The sequence below is a fragment of the Balearica regulorum genome, chromosome 1 (assembly GCF_011004875.1).
Source record: "Balearica regulorum gibbericeps isolate bBalReg1 chromosome 1, bBalReg1.pri, whole genome shotgun sequence".
Taxonomy (NCBI): domain Eukaryota; kingdom Metazoa; phylum Chordata; class Aves; order Gruiformes; family Gruidae; genus Balearica; species Balearica regulorum.
The window spans coordinates 7,393,529-7,420,017 of NC_046184.1; the positions used below are offsets into that span (position 1 = coordinate 7,393,529).

Here is a 26,489-nt window from a genome sequence, read left to right on the forward strand (position 1 = left end):
CAGCACAACAGCTGGAGTCAGCTATTGTTTCAGAAACAGTCAGGATGCCGCCTCCAGCATCACTTTTGCACTGTGCCTGATGGCTAGAAAGTACCTCCAGGAAGAAAATACGTGTGTTCTGGGCCAGAGGAGGTTCATACATCTCTCCTTCCCAGGAGGGAACCAAGCTGTTTTTTGAGATGAGCAAACAGTCCCTGCTTCTTCAAGCTGCACTGCTGTGCAGAGTGGTGCAGGAAGGTGTGCCACCAGGCAGACTGCAAATGCCCCTGGCAGTGAAGGTGTCAGACCAGTCTCTGCTCACAGGATCTGGAGAAATCATAAATGAAGAGAAGGATTACACTGCTAGGGAGTATAACACAGGGTAGGGCATGGATCAGAAATTGCGAGGTGTATGTTGGGTAGGTTTTGTCATAGCCAGTTAGTGTTACAGCTGCTCAACTACACAGCTCAGGTTTCCAGCTACGAAGTGTCTCCAACTTGACATTATCACCGTGAAATCTCATGAGAATATTTTATGAACATGGTATGGAAGGCTGGCATTCACGATAGAAGACATGCAGTGCTGGGGCAGAAAGGCCGCTGAAATTGTTGGAAAGATTTCTAGGTCTTCACCCTTGAGTAACAGGAGATAGGAGGTCACAGAGGTGATGGGTAGGATCAAATGGTGATGGGTAGATGAAATGGAAAGAGGTCAAGTTGTATAAGCATGAGACAAGGTCTTCTGACCCCTCCCCATCCTTTCTCCTCTTACCAGTGGGTTATAGCCCATGTAAGCCCCAGAGGAGGCAGCTGTGTTGATAGCAGAATCACTCAGCATCCTGCTAGAACAAAGGCTCAGGACAAATCCATCCTGACTCATTTCTTTGCATATAGAAAATTACATGCCAAATTGAAGTGTTAAATCCTGAAATAACTAAACTGGCAAAAAATGTTAATTTAAAAGTCATCACATCTTCTAAGGCTAATAGAAGCATGTCTTTTGACGGGCATCTGTCTCTCTCCTGAATTTTGGCTGCCCCTGCTTCCTTCGAACACCTGCTCTGAGTCACTTGCCTCTTACTACCAGCACTGGGGATTTTTATCACAGTTTCCTCTTCAGCCACAGATGAGGGAAGGTGTATAAAGTGATTCATCCCTCCACGTTTGCCTTTGTGTCCCATCTTCTAGGGCATCCAGGGTCTTTCTCTTCTGGCCGGTTTTCCAAGGCAGACAGGACTGTATGATGATGTTTCCTACCTGCTCCAGTTAGCCTGACAGAAGCATAGAGATCTTAAAGGTATTAGTAAAGACACTAATTTTCTTCATATCTTGTGAGCAGTCTGTGGTTTGGAGACCACACATGACCCCAGAATTCAACTCCTTGGTCTTCCAACCACAGAGATTTGGCTAATCTGGCCAGACAAGCAACATATGGGCACTGCACCATCTGTCTTTGAGCTGGAATTAGCTCTCTCTTGCCCAGTCATTAGATCAAGCAAGGTGAGATGGCAACATGAGTGGGAACAAAAGGTATCGTGGTCGTAGGAGATCAGAGGACGTCAAAAATGCCATCTGGCCATGAGACATTGGTAGCACCATTTCTATCTTTCTGCTCACAAATTCGAGTTCTCTTTCATTTTTAATGCAAGGGAATTTTTCAATACTGAATCCAGTAAACCTCCTCCACCTCTTTGCAACAAGAAAATTAAGGATATAACTTCAAAAAAACAGCAATCTAAATGCAGTGTGAGAGAAAAAGCAGATGTTTTGGCTTCGTAAGCTCTGTAGATCCACCTTTGCTAAGAACAACTGACATCTGCCTGGTTTTGTTCACTTCTCTGCTCTGTGTCTAGCTGAGGTTTCACTAACTTTCACATTATTTGCATGTGTGTTTGTGAGTGAGAGAAAGGGAAACTGCCAATCTGAGACGGTGGAGACCAAAGCCCTCTCTGTAGCTGCAGAAGTTGTCAGTGCTGCAGTACTACGTACTTGGCTGGGCAGGGGGGAGGAAGAGTGTGTGGGATATGAAGTAGTAGAAATTAATCCCAGTGCCATTAAACTGCTTGGGGCCACATCTCCTGGCTGCTTGGAGTCATCGCACAGTGCTGTCAGTAGACTATTTGCTGACTGTGCAATGGTGGTATAAAAGGCATTCCCTTTGAGTGGCCTGAAATCATCAAGGAGACAAAAAGTTTCAATCATCTGAGACATCAAATCCCACAAGATAGTTTGTGCCCTGTTTGAGGGGGGAAGGTCTGCTGTATAGTCACCTTTTACAAGATACAAGATACCAGAGAGCTGATGGATGAGAAAGACCTGATAAATACCAACTGTGAAAAAAAGAAAGCTTGAACTGGAGCTTACATTTCTTCATTTCACACCAGAAAGTCCATGTGGGAGGGAAACCTGGACGATGGGAGAAGTGTCATGCTGAACTCTGCTCACGCAAATGTCAGTGAAGCTATATGGGGAATATCCATCTGTAAAACACCCATCCTGGAGGATGTTTGGGGGCCACAGGATAAGAAAGGAGGGGGTTAAAGATAGAGATACAGTACCTCACATCATACATGTCTGGTTGTTTTTCAAAGGTCCGAATGATAAGAGGCCTTGCATCAAGGTAAGGCACTGCAAGTCCCACAGACAGCATCAGTATTTGAAGGTTTTTCCAGACCAGGAGCGGTGGGCAGAGCTCTGCTGCAGTCAGCCAGCCATCTCCAGGACAGCCATCAGTTTCCTTCCCTGTACCAACCCTTGCCATCTCACTTACCCTGTTCCCCTCTTAGCAGACTTACCGTGTTTTCCCCTTGGGAGCAGTCCGGTTTGTTCCCATGAGTTCTCACATCATTATGAGCCGTCTTGAAGATTTTTTGGTAGTTTTCTTTCATGCGGAAAGCAATCTGATACGATGACTCTGTGTGAATATGTGTGAGACTATCCTAATATCTGTTGAAATTATTGACTCGTTTCAATCGAATAAGACAGCTAAGCAGAGGTAAGTTTCTAGTGTCCTCCAGAGCAGAAGCTGATTTAAATGTTTTCCTTGGCCAACTAGTGAATTCATCAAGCCCAGTAACCCCCATGCTGCTGGCAAAAATCCGTATATGTGGAAACAACGGAACATTTATTCACAAAGACATTTGGTTACTCAAAGCTACAAATCCTTACAGACTCAGGCTTTGTTAGTTCTGGCTTTCACAAAATTATTTGTGCTTTCTTGTGGCATTTTGTCCATGACACGTGCTGTTCATGGAGGTGCAGCATTAAATGTCATGTCCTGCAAATGTAACACTCTGACTCGGAAAGAGTTGTTACGGAAGGAATCTGCCCTACTTAAATGGCTCTCGTGTTTGCCCAAGATTTTTTCACAACATTCTTCTAACTGATCCTAGTTTTCAGTGTTAAATATGATAGATGTTAATATAAGTGATCAATCATAGTTTATAGCATGCTTTTGCAGCCGGGATATTTAACTTGCTCTCCTGGCAGCTCGGCAGTCAAAGCAACAGCAAAATCTGAGTCCTCTGCTTTTATCCATGCGGAGTGCTACCCCTCTAATTAATGATCTGTGGCAATATGCAACCAGTTTTCTTTCAGTTCTTTGGCCTCTGGGGTATTCATGAGCCAGCAGAGATGTGCAGGAAGCTCAGTCATTAAGGGATTTAGTTTCCCTTATTGTACATCAACTTTCATATTTTAATCCCTTGCTTCTTAAAAGCAATCTCCAGCCAAAGCCCATGGAATATATTGATTATTTTTTTTAAATTTTGGGTTTTTTTGCGAATGTTAAAGTGAGTTTTACTCATTAGGGCTAGTTGTGATCCTATGGGACTTGTGCCCTTCTGGTGGCAGTGAGGAAGATGTGGCGGCTCCATTCTGGCCCACGGTAAAGGTGGATTTTAGCGTCACTGGAGTGCCACGCTGCATACTCATCACTGCTCCAGCATCGCAGCACACCCAGTTTGGCATGATGGAAACTGTCATGCAGGGCCAAATGCCACTCCTAGTCAAGTCAGGTCTTGTTTTGGGAACAAGTTTCAGCTCCTTCAGACGCAGACATTTCTGTGTTTCAACAGCACTGGGTGCTGTAGCAGTCAGGTAAAAATGACAATTCCCCTATCAATCAACACCCTTGTGCAATGACTCCACAGCAAGCAAAAGGGACCAGTCTGTGCTTGGGGCTCTGCAGCAGATCAAACACTTTCCCATCAGCTCTTGTTTGCACAGCTGCCACGCTCGGAAAAGTCACCTGAAGTCGTTGGTTGCCCAGCTCAGTTTGCTTCTTTAAGTCTTGGCTGGCAATTTGCTCATATGTTAAAATATTGCTCAGGTGCAACATTACCTCCATTCATTTGTGTTCCTGACACCTTTCTAACAGCACTTGGGCAGAATCACAGACCTGAAAGGCTGGAGAGGAAACTTGATAATTTTGCACGGTTGCATCGTGCCTGCGGCACAGCATCCAAACCAGCGCTGCTCTGAAAATGGTAAATCCATCCTTTCTTTTCATAGTTTCTTACCAGGATTAATCACTCTTCATGTTTTTTTATATACTTAAATTTCCTTGATCGTCACTTCTAGATTTATCTTCCTCTTCTTTGTCCCCTGGATTGCAGCATCTCATGGGCCTTGTACGGTGAAGAGTCCTGCGTGAATTGGTTAAAGTATTGGCCTCTCTTTATTTATATTTTTATTTCTAGACATCTTCTTTCTGTCAAGTGGCCTCAGAATATTCCTGAAAATGACCGAAGCAGCATTGGCCAGAGGTGTCAGAGATCAGGGTGTGGGAGATGTGAGCAGCGCCTGGGGTTTGCCAGGAAGGAGGGAGAACATCAGGGAAAACAGCAAGTGTGATGAAGGGGAGGTTAAAAGGGTGGTAAGGGACATTTCCTTAGCTGGATGCTTCCTTGTTCATAACAATTTATGTAATCTGATCTAATTTGCTTTAACCAAGCCCATGTTTTGATGTTCACTTTCGGGGCTTTTTTTCTTTCTTTGAAAACAATTAACAGGAACTCGTGTCACCCCAGTCCGTGTCCATGTCCCCTCTGCTACTGCCATAATGTTGCACCATCACGTATCACAACAGCATTGATGCATTGCTTTGCGCTGAGCTAATCCAGGGCAGGTTTATCTGTGGAAGTGTGGGACCCACACTGGAAGTTGGGAAAGGGGGAGGCCAGAGAGGGAGGGCAGAGGGAAGAAAAACGTTGTGGAGAAGTGGGGTTAAGATCCTCTCACTGAGATGGGAAGGAGAAGGGATTGGAAAATGGCCCATTGGTTAATATAATACTCTAGGGATCTGGGGTTTTTTGACCCCCTCTGCTCCCTCCTCTCATGTGATTACAGAAAAACTTCTAGCTTTTCTGCATGCCACTTCCCCTTCTGTAAAATGAGAGCAACACCTTTTAAAAAAATTAATCCTGGCAGGTCTTGAGGAGATCAGGTAGTCCGGTGAGTATTTCTGCTAAGCGAGATCACCAGTGGGGCTGCGTGGAGGCATTTGGAGGCTTAGCAGAATGAATCCTCTGAACTTTTGAGATTCACTCAACGCTTCTGGAGGGGGATAAAAGCAGAGTTAATTAAGCCATTCCCAAATCCCTCCTGATCCGTGACCATCAAGTCACACACTGTGCTGCTGCACAGTGCTTTCCTCGGCTTTCGATGTACCTGAGCTTCTGTGCAGGCCAGAAGTGTCTGTTTGGCTGTTACCCACATGTCTGGCACCACCAATCTGCTCCCAGAGGAGTGGGACACACTTGTCCCAAACCCCATTGACCTTTGCGGTATCGACAAAATGCTGTGACGATACCGCACCTGATTTCCCGAACTTTGGGATATTATTGTGATGAAAAGGATTCAGCCTTGAAGGGTTAATTATTGTGTACCAGGGCTGGAGGCGATTGCTCACCCATGCTTTAAAGTGAAGAAAGGAGCACGGTAATTTCTGCGGATGGAGTGAACGGCAGAGGAGCTGCTGGCTGCAGTGACCTCTGCTGGGAAGCCCACGGATGCTCTGGTCCAGCTTCAGTAACACAACCTGCAACTTGAGCTAAACTGTAGGTTTCTCCCCAAGTGATTTCTACTGATATTTTTTTTTTTAATTTTGAATTCCTTTTTCCTTTAAATAGCTTGTCATTTGAGAGTCCATCTGAATAGCGAAATGCTGTGTGGGACCAGCTGTTTCATTTGCAGGCGTGCGATGTGCGCTTCACCAGGAATATTAAGCACTGCATAACTCCATGATTAAGGCCTTGCTGGTCTTGGGGAGACTGAGAGAAAGTGGGGAAAAAAATGCCTTCTTCCCATCTCAGAAAGCTCCTTGAGTGCAGCAGCCACCAGTGGTTGGGGTGGCTGGTGTGCTGGCCTCACCTCCCAAAGGGACATCTTCTTCCAAATACCCTCATCCCTATGGGGGTGACTCCCTTTGTACTTCGGGGGTGATTCACCTTCTTCTGCTGCCTCCTTCCAGGTTACACTTTATATTTGCTCTCTCCTTGAATCCCACACGCTCATGTCCTGCATCTGATTTCAAAGAGAGGCAGATTGTCTCAATACAGAGGACTCCACCGTGGGAGGACTAAACCCTTTCTTCCCCCTTCATTTTAAAACCGAGCAAGTTTATCCGCCTTCAGAGAGCCCAGCAGTGCCGTGCCCATTTGGTTTGCAAATCAGAAAGAGAAGAGGGTCTTGCGGCAGCCCTCAGCGTGCGGTGTTGCATGTCTGATGAGCTCTTCTCCGGCCTCTGCCTCCCCTGGCTGTTCGTCTTTGTGGGTAACGCACCCACTAGCCGTGTGTGGGACAGTTAGGTGTTGCTGGCAGCTGTCTCAGAGGGGGTTAGGTTGGTTTGGAGAACCTCTGAGGTTCTCAAAAATAGAAATGCAAAGCATTAATATGTGCACAGTAAAAACTGTATGGCAGACTAAGTTGGAAGCTTTAAACAGATAATGCTGTAGTAGATTGTTTGTAATAAAACTGCCTTCTTGATTGTGATGGTATGAGGTACACAAATGATTACATGGATGTGCGTGTACACAAAAGAAAATGTATAAATACATATAATAATTTCCATTAAAGGTCACTATTTGCTTGAAACATCATTTAGGATCCTAATGTGCCTTCAACTAACAACTACCAAGGCAAAACACCCTTTCCCTCACTGTCACCCTGAAGGCACTGGGCACTAGACCTGCACAGCCAAATAAAGGTTTCCAAACATGTGCTGTGTAAAGCCAAGTGGGCAGTGCATTGGTTTCCTGTTGTCAGTGTTAAGAACTTAATTTGTGATGCAGTCTACCTGGAAATTTTGCTAAATTAGCATGGGATTTTCCCGATATTTATGTAGAGTGAGGAGCCTACTCATGTATTTGTTGCTCTGACATCCTGTAGTGCATTATGTTTGAGTTCACTTATTGTTGATGTTAAATTTCCTGTGTGTGAAGGTCCTTATATGAATGCAGCTTTTGATGACTGATTATGGGTGTAAATTCAGGTCAGTTGTAATCTTTCCAGTGAATTCAGAGGAAATTGGATTAGTCTGCATTCTTACAGGAAAGATCCTGCCAGGCGCAGGGAACCTTCTGCTCTCAGCATCTTCACAGAGACGTTAGGGCACTTGGGAGTGTTGGGGATGAGGCTCTGACACATGATTAAGCATCTTAATTAAGCTACTTGAACCTTGAAACATGTAGAGAGTTTTGCATTTGCTGACAATGCACTTTTACTTTCTTTCTGAACGTGTGCATCTGTTGTTTAATGAGTGGTTCATGCTTAGTGTTTCCCAGATTTCTTTTGCTCTTAAAATGATTGTCTGAAATTGGTGTAATTAATATTCTGCCCCTGGAGTTGTATTGGTAGTCTCTTTAGGGTTTGCACAAGTTAAATGTATCCTTTGTAAATTATTTGTAAGCATTTAAGGAGCAAACCCAGAGAGACATTGCTCTGCATAGTTAATTAGGTGGATGCTTGTAGAGATGATTTTTTCTCTTTAAAGTTAACATTTTTGACAAGAGGCTTAGTGGGAATGATCAGTGGGATTGGTGAGTGTGTAGAAAACCCATGAAGATGCTTGGAGTCATTGCACAGAAAGCATGCAGTGCTTAATAACGTTGCAGGGAAATTTGGGTGTCCAGAGCAGGTGTGACATCGGAGCAGGGTCAATTTTGTGGGAAGAAGTGTGGGGCTGTCATATGGCTGCTGCCTACCTGTGCCAGCTTCTGCACAGGGGCAAACCCCTGCCTTCTCCCTGCCCGCACCCTGCTGCCATCACCCCCTCTCGCACCATGCTTTGCTGCTGTCCTGAGACTTCAACCTCCAACCTTCATTCATCTGACCTGGGAACTGTAAACCTCTGATGCCCCAAATACTTAGCCCTTAAATAGTTTGGCTTCAGAGAGGATTGAAGGAATTTTCTGTGAGTAATAACTGTATTCTGGGCTGTGAAGCGCTCCTGACTGTTTACTTTGGTCAAAATCGTATTTTATGATGTTGAATAGAGCACTGACAAGTACCTAACTAAATATAGCTTTAAGTTTTGCAGCCACTTAAAAAATAAGAATCACTATTTCATCTTATCTTATCTTATCTTATCTTTTTTCAGGATCAAGCATGAAAATATAGTTGCCCTGGAAGACATCTATGAGAGTCCGAACCATTTATATCTGGTCATGCAATTGTAAGTACTAAACCAAATGAAGTTTCAAAATTGCCAATTCTTGTTCTGCTTTTGTTCTTTAACCTAAAAATGGGATATGTAGGAGGCATTTGTCTTGGATGCTGTAGTCTGAAAAATCCTTGGCAGGTGGTTAAAAATGAATCTCCAGGCATGATGGGCTGGGTGGCTGTGAAATTGGGAACTAAGGTGTTTTGTGAATAGTCTCACCCAAATCAAACCAGAGTGAGGAAGAGATGTTAAGGGGATCAGAACTGTCTCCCTGTGTGTGGAGTTGCCACTGTTTAGTTCTTTGTGACTCAGCAGATATCTGGTCTGTACTCAGTGAGAGGTGACTTGAGATGCCACCATGTGCATGGGTGCTGGATTTGCAAGAAAGCGTCATCCCTGTCTCAGCAGCAGCAGTAGCTCATACCATTGTTCCTTGACATGAGCCAGAGCCCCTCTTCTTCTCCACTTCCCCTCGTCTGAGCCTGAGAAGATCAGGATCCTATGAGGTACATGATATGCTGTGGCTGGCCTGGACCTCCCGTCACATCCACCAGGCAGGGGGAAGGGAAGTGGCAGGCAGATGCTCATACTACCTTTTTTTTTTTCTTTTTTCTGAAATCAATTAAAAACCATGATTGGAAGTTAAAATTTCCCCTTACCAGCTCTAGTGTCTCTCTTTTTCAATTATGAGGTCACCTCAAATAAGCAGAGCAAGCAGACAGGGCAGAGGGATAAATCATGGCTGGGAAGAGCCAGATGTGCCATAGGGAAGCCTGGACCATCTGATAGAGGCAGCTCTGGGGTTAAATACCCCATGGAAAGCCCCTGGGGACTCTGCCAGTCCTTCGTCTGTTGGCAATGTCCAGGCGTAGGGCATGGAGATGTCCTTAGAAGCTGTTCTGCTGTCCGTATGGCAAGAATAGCGCCCTGTACATTTCTAATCTGTTCTTGTAGCCCTACATTTCAGCCCAGAGTGCTGCAAAAGGACTTGCACAAGAACATCAGTATTGTACAAATTCCAGCAAATCACAGTTGTGGTTGTGGGAAGTAACAATTTCTCGATCAGTTGTTTTACAAATCTTTATTTTTGTTCAATCTCTTTAGAAAAAAAAAAATCAATATTACTCCTACTTATTATTAGCTTGTTTAATGTAGTGTAACCCTCACTTTTCTAAATTTCTTACATCCAGATTATTGGGTTATCTGAAGTATAGGTCTGTAATCATAGGTAACACTGAATATATATTAATATAAATTTCTACTTGCTCACAACTCAACATTTACTAGGGAATTATCATTTCTGTAATAGATATATTTGTGTTTGTAAACCCAGCCAACTAACTTTCCAAGGGCCAAGCATTTAGTTGCTCCAGAGAGACACAGCTTCACTGATGCTCTGCAGGGTGAGATACCTGGCTGAAGTCAGCAGCCGGGAACCCAGCCGCAGCATTTGGGACAGCCCCGATGAAGAGCTGCGGCTTGTGTTACGAGGTAGACCAAGATATCCTGTGTACAAATGCATTGAACTGAATCTGCCAGGGAGCAGAATCAATGCTTTTTATCATTTCTGTTAAGAAAAAGCAGGAAAAATCCTCAGAAACCTCAGGGACATGTTATCTGAATATGGGCAGGCACACTAATGCAATCAAGGGACAGCACCATAACAAACTCCCACTCACGCAGAGAGCCCGTGTGACAAACCTCATGTGTGTCCATGCTCTTAATCTGCCTCAGCTATGGGATACAACACGTTAGCTTAATTTAATTTTATTGGAATCATTTGATGTTGTACCAAGCCATTGCTGTTGTCCCTCCTCACTGCTGCGAATCAGGCAAGGCCGTGTTGTCCTCTGCTCTGCACAGGTTATTTCCAGGGAGTAACCTTTCTGCGCTGTCGTGTAAAAGGGTTGTGTTATGCCAAGGTGGAGAGGACACCATGGCCAGGTACTCACTGTCATTACTGTGGACATTGCATTAAGGATGGTGCAACCTCTGCACTGCCTTGGAATTTTCATCAATAGTTGGGATTGGGATCGATTGGCATCAATAGTTGGGTGTCAACTCTGCAAAGTCTGAAGAATCAAAATCAATTCTGCACACCTCCTTTCCTGGCTTCTGTCTGGGAGAAGGCATGCACAGATAATCTCTTGTTTCCAGGGTAACATCAACTTGTTGATGTGAAGCATTGCACAGCATGGGGTGTCTATTTGTTTACATGTCTGTCCTATTTGTTATTAGATTCCTTGTGGGTTTTTTAGTTTCTGATTTTTGAGTATTTCTCCTAGATAAGACAATAGTTGCCTACATTTAAAACTGGGGTTTGATATGAAATAGAAGGGGTTCTGATCAAGCAGCTTTCAGGAAGCAGCAATTAGATTTTAAAAAAAAAAAAAAGAGGGGGGGGTAAAATTAGGGCCACTTGAAGATCAGTATCATGAGCACAACAAATCTCAAATCCCTGTGTCCTTCGCCCTGGCTCATTGGTTACTATGTGGGCACTAACTAATGTTTCCCAAGGGAAATTTTTTTGTTGCAGTATTTTCATTAGCAGCCGTTAGAGTATTCCTTTCAATGTTGTGGAAAATCCACATTACAGCCCCTGAGCATCTAGAGCACCTCTGTGGGAGGTTTTTGGAGGTAGACCAAGCCTCCCTGTGTATGATTGCTCTCTGGTACGTTTACTTTTACTTGAAAGCCATGCTTGCTAGCAGGCCAACTTAAAGGATAAATATTGCATGTCCTTTATTTTGTCAAAGATATGGGCAAGCACAGGTGGCAGTGTCTGTGCTGGACTTGATAGGAAGGGAAGTGAAGAGGCAGCTGTCCGTGTCTACTTGACACTTAATTTATTCCTACCAGTCCCTCTGGGAGCTCTTCTCAGGGTTATGTAGCTGTTTGTGAATCTGTCGTGTGTGTTTCCTGGCGTGTCCATGGGGAAATCTGATCTCTGGCTTTGGTTTCACCACCTTGTTTTTACATACTTTGTATACAAGGCATCATAAAACTGTTCAAACTCTCACAATCCTCTTAGTGCAAGGTAGACCAGAAGTCCTGCTTGGAGATTCACAGATTTGACAACTCAGAATTTCATGTGCTGTCTCAAAGCATTAATCTGTTCCTTAAAAATTACTGGACCGTTTTTTCTTTATTTATTTTCCCAAAATGTAAGATATTCCAACCCAATAACTCAAAGTTTGGCAAGGCTGTAGACAACTCTGTGCTGTCTTTTGCTGCAAGCAGCATTGCTCAGTTTTGGTATGAGGTGGAGTTACCAGTGCAGCTGCAAAGCAGAATACAGATGTATGGTACTCATTGCCTCTCTGATGATTCTGCTAAAATTTTTCAGGTGCTATAGAAAAGCACTGTAGAGCATTTAGGTTTTGTCATATTTCCATTAGGATGATGTGCTTTCAAACCAAGAAAACACCTACTCCTTTCCAAACATGGATTTACAATCACAGACTGGTTTGCGTTGGAAGGGACCTCAAAGCCCATCTAGTTCCAACCCCCCTGCCATGGGCAGGGACACCCTCCACTAGACAAGGTTGCCCAAAGCCCCATCCAACCTGGCCTTCAACACTTCCAGGGAGGGGGCATCCACAGCTTCTCTGGGCAACCTGTGCCAGTGCCTCACCACCCTTATCATAAAGAATTTCTTCCTGATGTCCAATCTAAACCTATACTCTTTCAGTTTAAAACTCTTGCCCTTTGTCCTGTCACTGCAGGCCCCGGTCAAAAGTCCCTCTCCATCTTTCTTATAAGCTCTCTTTATATATTGAAAGGCCTCAATAAGTTGTCCCTGAAGCTTTCTCTTCTCCAGGCTGAACAACCTCCATTCTCTCAGCCTGTCCTCATAGGAGAGGTGCTCCAGCCCTCTGAGCATCTTCGTGGCCTCCTCTAGACTTGCTCCAACAGCTCCATGTCTTTTCTGTGCTGAGGACCCCAGAGCTGGATGCAGTACTCCAGGTGGGTTCTCACAAGAGCAGAGTAGAGGGGCAGAATCACCTCCATGGACCTGCTGGTCACACTTCTTTTGACGTAGAGCAGGATATGATTGGCTTTCTGGGCTGCAAGGGTACATTGCTGTGTCATGTTGCACCTCTTGTCCACTAACACCCCCAAGTCCTTCTCCTCAGGGCTTCTAAGCTATCATCTGCCTTACTTCACCTCATAAGTATAGGGAAATATCCTGATAACCGGTTGTGGTTAGTATTGTCAGATACTAATATTTCATTGACACAATCAGCCTCTTTGGATATTGATGATTCATTTTCTGCATGCTGGAAAATGATGCATAAAAATGGATTTACATAAACATGTCTTTTCTGTCTGAGTGTTACAGGACCATTTGCAAACAGTCTTTCTAAACATACTGCCTGGGCAGGTCAGAGCAGGTTCCCCAAGCTCAACTCTGACTTCATCCATATTGTTTGCCTGCATTGAAGCATCAATAGTTTCCTGCAGGTTTGTGTGCACCCTGTGCTAGTCACAGCCCCAGGAGCTGGGGCTGTTGCCTCTCTGAAAGGATATGGGGCCATGTCAAAAATCACTTCAGACATTAATTTCCATGTTCTCCTTTATTCATCCATACTGGCTTAAACTATGTAGGAACTTAGTATTTTTGGTGTCTCTACTCTTCCGTCAAAGTTGGTTGAAGTTGGGTCAGAAGTTACTAGGGATTGGCAGACTTGGGATGGAGAGCCATTGCCTCACTGCCTTTGGAAAACAGGCTAAAAATAGATCTACAAGGCACCTCCAAAACTTATGGAATTCAACTGCCTGTCCCAGGGCAGGATATGCTGCCTGTACTGGCCGATCAGCCTTAGCAGATGTTTTTCTAACCAGTTCTTAAAAATCTCCAGTCATACACTCCCCAGGGAATCAACACGATTCCTTAACATCCTTGCGGGTACGGAGCATTTCCTAATAACTAAGTCTTCCAGACTGCAATTTTAACTTGCTATGCTGGAAGTTTTATTCCTCTAATTCCTCCTGAAGGTAAGGAGACTATTCAAATGGAGAAAGGTTACAGAAGCAGGCCCTGGAAAACACATAGCTAGGTAAGTAATGATTGAACTTGTACATCCACCTCTGAGTTTCTCTGGACTTTTTTTTTGGAGTCAAGAATAGTGCCAAATGCAGAGGAATTCTTATTAATACCAGGATCTGCTTAAAGAAAATGAAAACCTTACTGCCAGGCTGGTATAGCTTTCCACCTCTTTGACGGGCTGTGCTCCTGAAGCGTGGGTCTGATCCTCCTGGCAAGAGTGCTGCTTTACCCAGATCCTGTCAGCTGTTGTTTCTGATTCTCCATGGAAAATGGAGTATTTCCCCTGCATAAGGTCTTTCCAGGCTTTGATGTCTCTGCTGAGAACAAGTTTTAGGGTGAGCAGCCCGGTTCAGCCAACCTCGAAATGCTTCTCCCTACATTTGCAAAAATACCCAGTTCAAACTGAGCCTAAAACCCTGACCTTGGGGTTTTTCCAGCTTGGTATCTTAACTCCGCTGAATTATTCAGATGATTTCCATCACAGAAAAGCCAGGATGACGGGAGCTCCTTCCTGCCTGGTGCAAGTCACGCACTGAGGAGAATCCTGCCCAGAAGTTTGCAGGCTCAGAGTCCCAGTGCCCCATTCCTGCTGTTTATCAGCTCTGCCCCACCACATGCAAGCGCCTTATAACCCTGTAACGGCTTGGGAGGCAGCTCAGACAGGCAGGTACGTACCCGCAGTAAAATCTGCAGCAGTTGTTATTATTACCTGAACTACACCTCTTGTGATTTTGCGTTTCACCTGTATGTTTTGCAAATAAGTAAGCAAAGCACTAAGCCATAATTAAGTGCTAAATTCCTTTTGTTTTTTGAACGCCCAATGCCTGAGCACAGTCCAAGAGCAGCCAAGCATGGATGGGGTGTGCAAGTGACATTTCAATGAAAATATTCAACCTCCAAGAAAAACAACAGACAATGGAGGGAAGCGCCGTGTTTGCCAGGTTCCTTAAGGAGCCTAGCAAGGACGCACTGTGTTACAAAACAGTGATACGCACGCCAAACCGCTATCACATCAGGATGCTAATTAAAGCAAAACATAGATCTGCCGCATCGCATTCCTTCAATGAGATTTATTCCCATACGTGGGGTTTTTTTTGTGCCTGTAAAGCATTATGCAAAAGACAGAAGGAAATATCTCTGCATTCACAATGGGATTTATATGAATGATAAAAGAAAGATGTGTAAATGTCTCTGCATTCACAATGGGATTTATACGAATGATAAAAGCAAGATGCGTTCTTTAGCAGCAAAAATACTTATGTCCAAGCACCTGAGAGAAGCCCCTCAGAATCACCATTTTCTGCAGATGGTGTTATTATAAGTATTAGTAATGGTAACAGGAGAAACACCACCAGTAGTAATGAAGAACACTGGAGCTGATGCCTGTGGCTCAGGGGATTCAGTTCATTTTGGGGTACAGGATGGGAGATCAGCTGCACACCCATAGGCTCTGCTCTTTGTTTGCAATATCCCTAGCTCAGATGAGGTGTCTCAAAAGGGCCGGCGGAAAGTAGTGCCCAGCAGCCATTGAAAATACACTAGTTCTCTGTTGAAAGCCTTGGAGCCCGTGCTTCCAGCACCTCTTCGTGCACAGGAATAAGATTTGAGGTAGATGTACGTGGCAGATGGATCTCAGGATGTTTATTGCCTGGACACTTAAAGGATGGCCAGGGAAAGACTTGTTCCCAATTCCTGGTCAAGCAAATATACATTTGTCCACTTTTTTGGTGTGGTTTTTTGTTTTGGTTTGGTTTTTTCCACAAATGCTACTTAAGAACTACAGCACCAGGAAGGCTGATGCACATCGGGGCATGCCAGGAAGGAGCCTGTGAGGTGCCAAGGGAGATTTGCTTGGACTTTGACACAGCTGAGCGGAGGCTTAGGGGCTCTAGTTAGGAAAGACTTCATTTCCTCACAGCTTTTGGGGTGAAGCATCAGTGATTTGGGCAAAGCAGCCTTCAGGAGTCTGCAGTGGAACAAGAAATGGCATTAACTATGCCCTGTAGTTGAAAAAAAACTTTTGATGCTTCTATGAACAAGAGTTTTTTGAACTGAGGGGAGAGTGCTACAGAAGACACAGCTCTTCAGGGACGGATCCAGCTGGTGAACATGGAAAGCAAAGTGGGACAGCAGCAACAGGGTTGAGCATGTGTGACACGACTGGGAGCATCAGATTGTGACTGTGGGAGAAGCGCTGAGGAAGATGAATCCTGGGCCCATCACAACCTTCAACATGGACATACTGCAGACATGGGCCCAAACTGCAGAGCTGGGATGTTAGATTTTTAAATTGCCCTTATTATTTGGGCATGTGCAATACAGGTTTTGGTTCCAGCCTGTTTCTAGCACTTAATGCAGTCAGAGCATGGTCTATCAGTATAGCTCAAAAAAGAGGTGTCTTAAAATAAAATCATGCCTTATCAAAATCTTCGAAGGTACATTGACTCAACAATACAGCTCACCCTGTTTAAAGGCTAAAGGAGTTAATCTCACTGTACTTCAGTACTTTCCCACTAGAGCTTTGCAAGCTGCTGACCACATAATAAACTGACCCCTGGCATCATGCCCCTGGGAACTGGGTAGCAGCTATTAATCCAGCATCAATTTCACATCTTTTTCTTCAGGAAAAAAGATTATTACATCGGTTGGATTACACTGGTGATTGTTCAATACGAAGGAGTATCTCCCCTTTTCCAGTGGGTGAGAGATTATAAGCAGCCTAGGAAAGGTTAATGTTGGGGTAGAGATCAGGGCATGGGCAGATTTGTTGGTAACAGAGTAATAGACCACCAAGTGATTTCCAGGATGACTTTTAGACTCTTGTAGTTGTGTGGATTGTGTATGATCCCAAAAGTGTGATATGTGCTCATTGGATAGTCCTAGCTGCCCTTAGCGCTTTGGTTTTTCTCCTTCTTTTTTCTGGCTATGGCAGGACTTTCGGTAGCTCCTGTTCCCCATGTCCCCTCCAAACACAGCACTTTCTCCTGGGAATGGCACTGAACGGCAGCCCTGTGGCTTCCTTGTACTGTTTTGTGTCAGGGCTTCAGCCGTGGCTAGGAGCAGGCATCCATGGGCATCAGTCCAGCCTTCCTCCAGCAGCACAGGAATGGTGAGAATTTTCTTCATCTTGGGGACTATAAAAAACTTTCTCATGATGATTTACAGAACCACTTATAGGAAATCACTTTCAACAGGTGTAGACGATTGTCAACATCCTTGCTCCAAACCTTGCACTTGTTATTGTTAGCTTAGTCTGAAGTGTCCCAGTATGGACTAATTAGCAAGGCAACACTGAGGGGGGTTTTTTGTTGCTTAATCAAAGCACTATGCTACATCTTATGGAGAGTGATTCCCTCCCCCCCCCCCCCCCCCGTAGCCTTGGGAATAAAGAGATAATGGAGAAACATTTCCACATTTTCGTTGAACAGGCAGCATTATAATGTTGTTTGCTTTTACAGAAATGTGAACAGTTCAGATGAAAATGGATTTTTTTCTTTAAGAGATCTGTTGTTGCAAAGCTGCTGTTGTCAATAAGGAAAATGAGGTTTGGCCAAAATTCCAAACAAACCTTGTTTTAATGTTTTATTCTTTAAAGGTACAGAAAAATTTGAAGGGGTCATAAATCATGCAAGCACATCTGATTATTTCCCTCCACTGATGAGTACAGTAAACAAGTACTTTCTGAGGGTTATTTGATGTAATGTCCAGTCCCCAGCAAGGGCCAGTACCAGATCCTTAGGGCGAGAATATGCACCTTGATTGTTTTTTACAGTGATAAATTTTGGCAGCATCGACTTGAGTTTCTTCCTTCAGCCCACCAGCAGTTCCTTCGCTAACTCCCAGTTAGGGCTCCCTGTTACAGCTGGGCATGGGGGCGTATATGCCTGTATTGTATAGCTTGGTCTGGTATAGGCAGTTCACGGGGCAGCAATATGTATCTGCCAGTAATCCTGTATAATATCACTGCTTCCCTGAGACCTGGAGTGAGGCCTTTCTCTCCAAACAGCAGGCAGGTGGCTATTTAGAGCCCTAGCAATTTTCTCTCCATTTTGTTGGATTTGGATAACCATCTCATTCCTTTCATGCCTTGCCCAGTTTTATTGCTGGTTACTTGATGTTCGCATAGTCACTGAATGAGTCTTTTACATTTAGTTCTGCATCTCTTGGTACCTGGTAATTTACGCTGTGGTGCACTAAAATCAATTAAATAGCTGGCGTTTAATTCAGGAAGAAGGGGGTTTGCAGCAAGGCAGATAATAAATGTTAAATCCACATATGCCACAGTATGAGAATTCATTATGATATGGCAGGATCCCTCTCAGGCACGATGTGGAGGCATTCTGATTAAATGGTTACACTCATTTAAACAGAAAAGGACTTTCATAACAACCTGGAAAGCTTTGAAGTGAAATAACATGGCATAGAAGCAAGAGGGAAAATTAACATTGACGTTCACAAGTCTGTTCTTTTACATGATGAAACCATTATTAAAAGTTGGTTTTCCTTCTTGAACTTTCTTCTGGAGGAAAGTTTTACAGACTGTGGCAAAGGGGACAGTAGTAGGCTCATGAGTGTTACATATCAGTGTGTACCACAAGTCAAATTTTCCAGTCCAGGATTTTCTGAAAAAAAAAAAAAAAAAGGAAAAAAAAAAAGAAAAAAAAAGGCGCAATTCCCCAAGCACGCTCGTAGCTCCAACCACGGTTCTAGGTAGTATAGTCAGATAGATTACTCTGGTCAAGAGTCTGTATGCAACTAACTGCACTAACTTGCACTTATATTTTTATTGTTTTGTCAAGAGGCTCTGTGTCCAACTTCTAGAAGAAGAACCCATTAAGCCAGGTGATGATGAAGCGTTATCGTCCCATTCATATTCACAGTGAAAGAAAAGATCTCTTGCTTTACATTTTGTCTGGTACTTGCCCCAGAAACTCTACATAGGGCATATTTTTAAAGCCAGGGAGATTCATATAGTTTTCCGTGGCTGGGCTGAGGGCCAGGACTCTAAACAGGGTTGTGTAAAACCTGGATTTTTTAATGGAAATACAGGTTGCTGTTTGAAATCCTGTTTTGACTTCCTTTTGTAGTGCTGTGGTTACTTCTTCTTACAGAAACTATTTTCATAGGACTGCAGCAGTTCTTGTCATAGTTTTCTGCTTTAAACCTTCTCCCTGGAAAATTAGTCAGTGGAAAATAAATCTTGAGGGTTTTGTGTTTTTCTTTTTTCTGAAACAGTGGTTAGGTCTGCTCTAGCCAAACTTTTACTTTTTTAAGCATTTTGTAGAGAAAGAAAATGCTGCTGCTGCTGAAGTCTTTCTTTGATGCATTTATAGAACATGTGCTCATTTTATTCTGATTCATGCCACATGGTTATATCTTAGCCTGTAAAGGCCATTTTTTCCCTTAAATTGGAGGAAAAGTGTGTTCAGAGACCCAAATACTTATGTCGTCTTTTCCCTTCTCCAAGACAAAATTCCCATTTGGGGCGGTGTGATCCTGGCTCAGCTGTAAAAGGCTTTCCATACAAGAGTACTGAAGATGGTTTGGACAAGTTTGGTGTTTATTCTGTCTGATTATTCTGTTGGTTAGTAGCATTTAACCCCTCTGTAATTCCATTTTCTTCACCCCTAATTGATGATATTCTAAGGAGCACCGACATCCTTGGGTGAGATGTAGTGTTTAAATGTCCATATGTCCTTGAGGAAAGAAGATACCTCTCCCCAAAATTCATTGTAATGAAAAAGAAGTCAGAAATACAATTTGAAATCCACTGAAGGAGAGCTGAGATTTTAAGACCTATGTAAGCCTACAAAGCAAAAATGTTAACATTAAAAGCCAGTTAGCAAAATAAAATTCATCCAGCTATTCATCTCTGACTTAGGGGTTTTGCCATTAAAACTCTGCCGTGAGTCTCTTACAGCTCCAGAAAAGGGGTTATTCCTTTAGGAGGAAACGGAGGCAAGCATCCATCCTGCCATCATTATGAAGCTCCTTGTTGTGATGGTGGTGTTAGATGTACTCAGTCCTAAAGTTCACAGTCACCCTGTTGCGACATGTTACCCAGTGCCACTGGACAGGAGAAGTATAAACATAATTAAGTGCTACTGAGCAGAGAAGAGCGAAATTACCTTGCTCTGATTGCTCACCAGTGTTATCTGCAGGAATATATATGTCATCACAGCCCAGGGTCTGCTCCATCGATTAACGCTTGTTCCCCTCTAAGCATGGTGCAGGACCGTTCACAGAAAGTGCTTCTGATGTTTTGCCTCTTGGGGCTGGAAACTCTCTGCCAGAAGCTTTTAAATCTGCTCTTTTCAGGTGGTTTTGCAGCTGGATTTGCTGCGTAACTTTGCTTCATATTGATGCTGTCTTGCCTAGTTTGAAGGGTGGCAAGGGAAATGTGGGTAAGATTTCTGTCACTGAATACCGGGTCATAGTTTACACCAGATGAAATATGTATTAAAAAGCAAATTTTCCAGGGAAAGGTGTTTTATTTGGCACCCTCTTCCCCCATGAGCTAGATATGGTTGGTTGGAGTCACTTTCCTCACTATGGAGATGTGGCCACTCTCAGGACAGTCACAGCAGCTCCTAGAAACGGCATATGGGAGCATTTTGGGGAGAGACCATTTCTCTGCTGTGTGGGGACATTTGCTTTATATCAGAGTGGGAGTGAGGAGTGCTGCCTGCAGGCAGGAGCAGGCAGGGGTGGGCAGGAGCAGGCAGGAACAGGCAGGGCTACTGCCGGCAGCACTTCCCACCAAGCTGGAGAGAGGTGCCATTGAAGAGTCTGTCCTTTATCCTGGCCCCACCTGAGCTGAATTAACTCGAGAAATTTGCTAGTGCTTTCATGGCTGTGCATGTTCGAAGGTTTAGTGCAAAAAGGCAACTGTTTGCACAACAACACAGGCAAAAAAACAAGGGGAAAATTAAAAAAAAACAAAACCAAAACAACTGATGTGGCTGCTGTCTGTGCATTTAGCTGAAGGTCTGGAGCTGCTCTCTGGCCCGAATATCCTTTTTGTTGGAGTATGCTGTTAGATGTGGCCAGGTGATAGTCCTAGAATAGGTTATCAGCTGTGGCTGAGCTTCTTTCCCGACCACGTGTCTACTCTCAGCCCACTCCACTCGCACGTATCTTCATCCAAGGTGTTCTTCCTGCACAAGGTGTTTTGCTACAGGTTTCCCTTGTCACACAGGTGGATGTACCGCTGCTGCTCTGCAGCAGCATCGTGTGCCAGAGACATCCCAGAGGGGACTGACTGACTGTACTCGATATTTATATTCTGCTATAGGTCACCAAAAGCCAGTCCATACGTTACAAGCCCTTGGATGCCGGCAGGAGGCAGGCGCGGGTATATTTTATTGCTTGGTTGCTTTTCCTGGTGTGTGACAGCCCCTGGCAAGGCAAATGACATAATGGCGTGCTTCTAACCTGTCGAAGGCCCACTGCAAATACCCGTCGGCCGTTAATGAGTCAGAAAGGATTGGCTGGCTCTAAATTTCGGTACGCTGCTGGGACTGTGGCAGAGGAGACAGCCCCCGGCTCAAAAGAGGAGGAGGGAAAAGCAGAAGCTGAGCCATATGGTAGAAAAAGTAGAAGCAGACATAGTATCTCAGTGGTAGGTGCTCATTAGGCTGTCTCTGATGTGCTGGGAAGACTGAGTGTATTCTGCTAGAGGAATTGTTCTTCTGTAAGCTAAAAAATCTAGCAGTGCAGAGTAAGTACAGGACAGGTTTCTTTATCCGTGGAAAAATACTCCAGCCTGTTTACCAGCAATGTGGAACAGGAACCAGGAGCTGCAGCTCTCCAGTGTCTTGCAAGGCTGTTTTTGTGGTTAGAGCACACAGGTCTGAAAATCTTATTCTGTCATTGATTTACATTGTGGTCTCAGATCATTTTGTCTTGTAATTTCCCTGCCCACAGAAAAAGAATACTTTCCTAATTAATTCTGGGTAAGATTAATTGGTTGGGTTTGGGTTTTTTGTTGTTTTTCTTTTTTTTTTCCTCAAGTCAATGCTTACTTCATGCAGTAAGTTGTTAAAAGAAATACTGGAAAAAGTAAAAGGAGTAAAAGAAGTACTGGAATCTGGCCTCTGGCGTTGTCCACCGAGGAGCACTGCGGTCCATCTGGGAATGAGTAGAAGTCCTCCCTCTGTGCAGTGGGAGTGCAGTGTGCCTGGATCTCCATGGGACAAGGTGGGGTGGAGAATTTGGGAATTCCCAGTGTGCCCAGGCCCCATCTCTTTCTTGTTCACATGTAAAGGAGTGAGCTCAAAGTGATGGATGCCCCAGGATGCATTGCAATAACAATATAACTGTAATCGGCTCTGTGTTTGAAATACTTATTGGCCTGAACACTGAACACCAGAAAGGGCCTTTGGAGGAGGATTCTTGGGGACATGAGAGCCTTAGACTTGATACGTAAGCCTTCAAACCCACGGTCCCTGCTGGGAAAGCTGTCTGGGTGTGCTTAGGTATCTTATTCCCACTCTGGGCGGTGGATATGAATGACCTTTTTGATCACATCTATATCAGTAGATAAAAAGGTCTGTATCGGTGCCATGCACTGAGCTGTATCCAGGCACTGGCCAGGAGGATGGCTGACTCCGGGTGAACCAGCCCGGGGGAGCGTGTCAGAAGCTCCGACAGCGTGGGTGACTGTGGGGCAGTGCCCTGTTCCCGTTCAGGGACAGAGCAGGCACAGCCTCCATGTCTCTGCTCCTCCTTTGGGGAGTGGAAATAACAGCCCCTTCTACCACATGTGAATGCTGTGAGGATAAACGTGTTAAACTGTATGAAGTTTTGAGATAATAATATCAGTTTAGGCATGTAAGTGCCTCAGACAAATATATTGTGCAAACACCAAGTGGTTTAAAGTGCAACTTTTGGCACAGTGATACTGCTTAAAGGCTAGTTTAGTTAAATTTCAAAGGGTTTCTCAAAATAGCTAGTCTGAATCTTGCTTCGTCTCTGCAAAAAAAACCCCAAACCAGGACATTGTCACCTTAAAGCCATTAAAAAAGAAAAGCAAAGCAGTTAAAAGATTTCTCCTGGTTTGACTTTTTAGATTTCAGAGCGGGACACATCAGCTCATCCATTAAGCATTGTTGGTCTGGCGCTGGTCCTGCTGTCCATCACCCGGCAGCGCAAATCACTGAGGCAAGAGCTTCTTCCTGGCACATTTTTTTCAGAGCTTTCTGACATAATTCAAACTTCAGTCTGTCCACAGTCTCACCACTGGCATGAACACAAGGGTTTTAGAAGTAATTTGCAGAGTTATATTCTGCAACCTAATTCCCACCTGGGGAAGTCAGCCCTTATTTAGCCACAGGTACCTCTGCATGGTGATTAGGTCTCTCCCAAATGCAGGACAAGGAGAAGAAGAAATTGGAGAGGCAACCTGAACTAGCAGCAGGAGAATTGACTCTATCTTCAAGACACTCTCTTCTGTACCCTCAGTCATGCATATACCATGCCATGTGGCTGTTAGCGTGAAATTTACTATCTCGCTGTTTACTTCATCTATAGCCTCTTGGTAGTAAATTATATTCATGGCCTCCAGGTCCTGGTCCTTTGAATAGTTATTTACAAGGCAAAGAAAATGTGTACTGTTTTTATTCCATTTGGCCTTTGAATGCATAAAATAGTCTTTTTTTCAGTCTGAACACGCAAGTGCCCTTTAGAATGTGAATATTAAAATTGGTTTCAGAAAACATATTTTCTTTCCAATGCATTATTTCTAATACAATGACCCATTTTAAAGAATTCAGCATTATTTATGTTTTTCAGAGACATTCCTAAAACAAAGTGTATTCTACTTTCCTTCACATTGAATTCTCACTCAGTAGACAGCATCAGATTTCAGTGTAGCTCTGTCTTGCACAATTAACCTGCAAAGGCTTTGACTTGTAAATCTCATTGATCCAGAGAAATGAAAAGCAAACACAATTGCGTGCAAGATTTTACTTCTTGCGATATGTTCAGAATTCCCTTTGAAAATTCTAAACCTTTATTTTCTGATAAATCGTAGAACCACAGAAGGGTTTGGGTCAGCAGGGACCTTTTAAAGATCATCTAGTCCAATCCCCCCACCATTGGACAGGTACATCTTCCTAGATCAGGTTGCCTAAAGCCCCATCCAACCTGGCCTTGAATGCTTCCAATGATGGGGTAGCCACAGCTTCTCTGGGCAACCTGTGCCAGTGTCTCACCACCCTCATCATAAAGAATTTCTTCCTGATGTCTAATCTAAACCTATACTCTTTCAGTTTAAAACTCTTGCCCTTTGTCCTGTCAGTGCAGGCCCTGGTCAAAAGTCCCTCTCCATCTTTCTTATAAGCCCTCTTTACATATTGAAAGGCCTCAATAAGTTGTCCCTGAAGCTTTCTCTTCTCCAGGCTGAACAACCTCCATTCTCTCAGCCTGTCCTCATAGGAGAGGTGCTCCAGCCCTCTGAGCATCTTCGTGGCCTCCTCTGGACTTGCTCCTACAGATCAATGTCCTTTTTATGTTGGGGTCCCAGAGCTGGACGCAGTACTCCAGGTGGGTTCTCACAAGAGCAGAGTAGAGGGACAGAATCACCTCCGTTGACCTGCTGGTCACACCTCTTGTGATGTAAACCAGGATACGGTTGGCTTTCTGACCTGAAAAGGCACATTGTTGGCTCATCTCCAATTTTTCATCCACCAGTATCCCCAAGTCAATCTGTGTTGGTGAGCAACAGGTCCAATATCACTTCTCCTCTGATTGGACTATCACCTGGATTAAAAAATTATCCTCAATGCACTCATCCCAAGAGTCTCCTGGAGTGCTTACAGCTTTCTGGCTGCTTTTGCAGCAGCTGTCAGGATGGTTAAAGTTCCCCAGCAGGATCAGAGCCTGTGAGCACGGTGGATCCTGTAGTTGAAGTATCATAGAATCATAGAATACCAAGTTGGAAGGGACCTCAAGGATCATCTGGTCCAAACTTTCTTGGCAAAAGCTCCATTCAGACAAAAACACGGTCTAGACAAGATGGCGCAGCACCCTGTCTAGCTGAATCTTAAAAGTGTCCAATGTTGGGGAATCCACCACTTCCCTGGGGAGATTATTCCAATGGATGATTGTTCTCATTGTGAAAAATTTTCCTTTAGAGTCCAATTGGAATCTCCCCAGGATTGACTTGCACCCATTACCCCTCATCTTTTCCATGTGACTCCTTGTAAAAAGGGAGTCTCTTTCTTCTTTGTAGCCACCCTTTAAGCACTGGAACATGGTGACAAGGTCTCCCCTAAGCCTTCTTTTCTCAAGGCTGAAGAAACCCAAGTCTCTCAGCCTTTCCTCATATGGCAGGCTTCCCAGTCCTTTGATCATCTTTGTGGCCTTTCTCTGGACCCTCTCCAGCCTGTCCACATCTTTTTTGCATAATGAGGACCAAAAACAAACACAGTACTCCAGGTGTGGCCTGACAAGTGCTGGGTAGAGTGGGATAATGACTTCTTTATCTCTACTGCGATGCCTTTGTTGATGCAACCCAGAGTCCTGTTGGCTTTCTTTGCCGCTGCAGCACACTGTTCACTCATATTGAGCTTGTGTCCACCAGGACCCCCAGGTCCCTTTCCACAGTGCTGCTCTCCAGCCAGGTAGATCCCAGTCTGTGCTGCACTCCTGGATTATGTTTTCCCAGGTGCAAGACCTTACACTTGTCCTTGTTGAACTTCATAAGGTTCTTGTTAGCCCGCTATTCCAGCCTATCCAGGTCTTCCTGCAGGGTGACTCTCCCTTCCGAAGTGTCCACTTCCCCACTCAGTTTGGTATGATCTGCAAACTTCATCAGGGTGCACTTGATCCCATCAGCCAGATCCCATATGAGGATATTAAACAGCATTGGGCCCAGTATCAGTCCCTGGGGGACCCCACTTGTGACAGAGAGCCAGTTTGAAGAGCGGCTATTTACCACCAGCCTCTGGGTGTGCCCCGTCAGTCAGTTCCCCACCCACCGCATGGACCACTTGTCTAGACTGTAACGCATCGGTTCTCAAGGAGGAGGCTGTGGGAAATTGTATCGAAAGCCTTGGAGAAACCCAGGTAAACAATGTTCACTGCTCACCCCACATCAACCGAGCAGGTTACTTTGTCGGCAATTGGGTTTGTCAAGCACGATTTGCCCTTGGTGAATCCGTGCTGGCTTTTCACAGTCACGTCCTTCATTTGACCCCAAGAGGATTTGTTCCATAAAGTAGGAATGCTTCATCAACATCCTTGATTGGGCGGTCTGTAGTAAACACCCACCACAAGGTTTCCTTTGTTGGCTTGGCCTGTTCATCACCATTTTTCAAAGACAGCTCTGTGCAATCAATCCATTTTTTTAACATAGAGGATAAGCCCCCTGCCTCTCCTTCCTTGCTTGTCTGTATAGATAAATAACAGATAATAAAATTTGTAATAGAAATGTCCTATTTTTGACACAAAGAACCAAAATTTAACAAGCACCAACAGCTAAATTTGACATAGCAAGACTTGTCCAAAGTTCCTTCAACAGTGATTTCCTTTGCTGGAGTGAAGCCTTTGCATCCTGGCTGGGTCACAGGATCTGCCTGTTCTTGCAGTTCTTCTGACATACATGACATATACAAGATTTCCCTTTTAAGCCCAGTATCTTAATTACTTGTCCGGGTTTGTGGTGGCGACTTTGCCTTGGCTCCCACAGAGAGGCGATGCAGTGGTGTCAGGCCACGCAACGTGTTCCAGCCAGGCTTCAGCAGATGAATCATCTGGAGGACTGTTTTTGAAAGACTGGGCTCTTGCATTTGATTC

General features: G+C 44.3%; 1 protein-coding gene across 1 annotated transcript in view; it reads left to right on the plus strand.

Annotated features, from left to right (window-relative positions):
• CAMK1D (calcium/calmodulin dependent protein kinase ID) overlaps nucleotides 1-26,489 on the plus strand; it is a 234,724-nt gene that overhangs the window by 129,993 nt on the left and 78,242 nt on the right. The window contains exon 3 of the mRNA XM_075765542.1: nucleotides 8,579-8,653. Within this exon, the coding sequence (XP_075621657.1) occupies nucleotides 8,579-8,653 (75 nt within the window). The remainder of the gene's footprint in view (nucleotides 1-8,578; nucleotides 8,654-26,489) is intronic.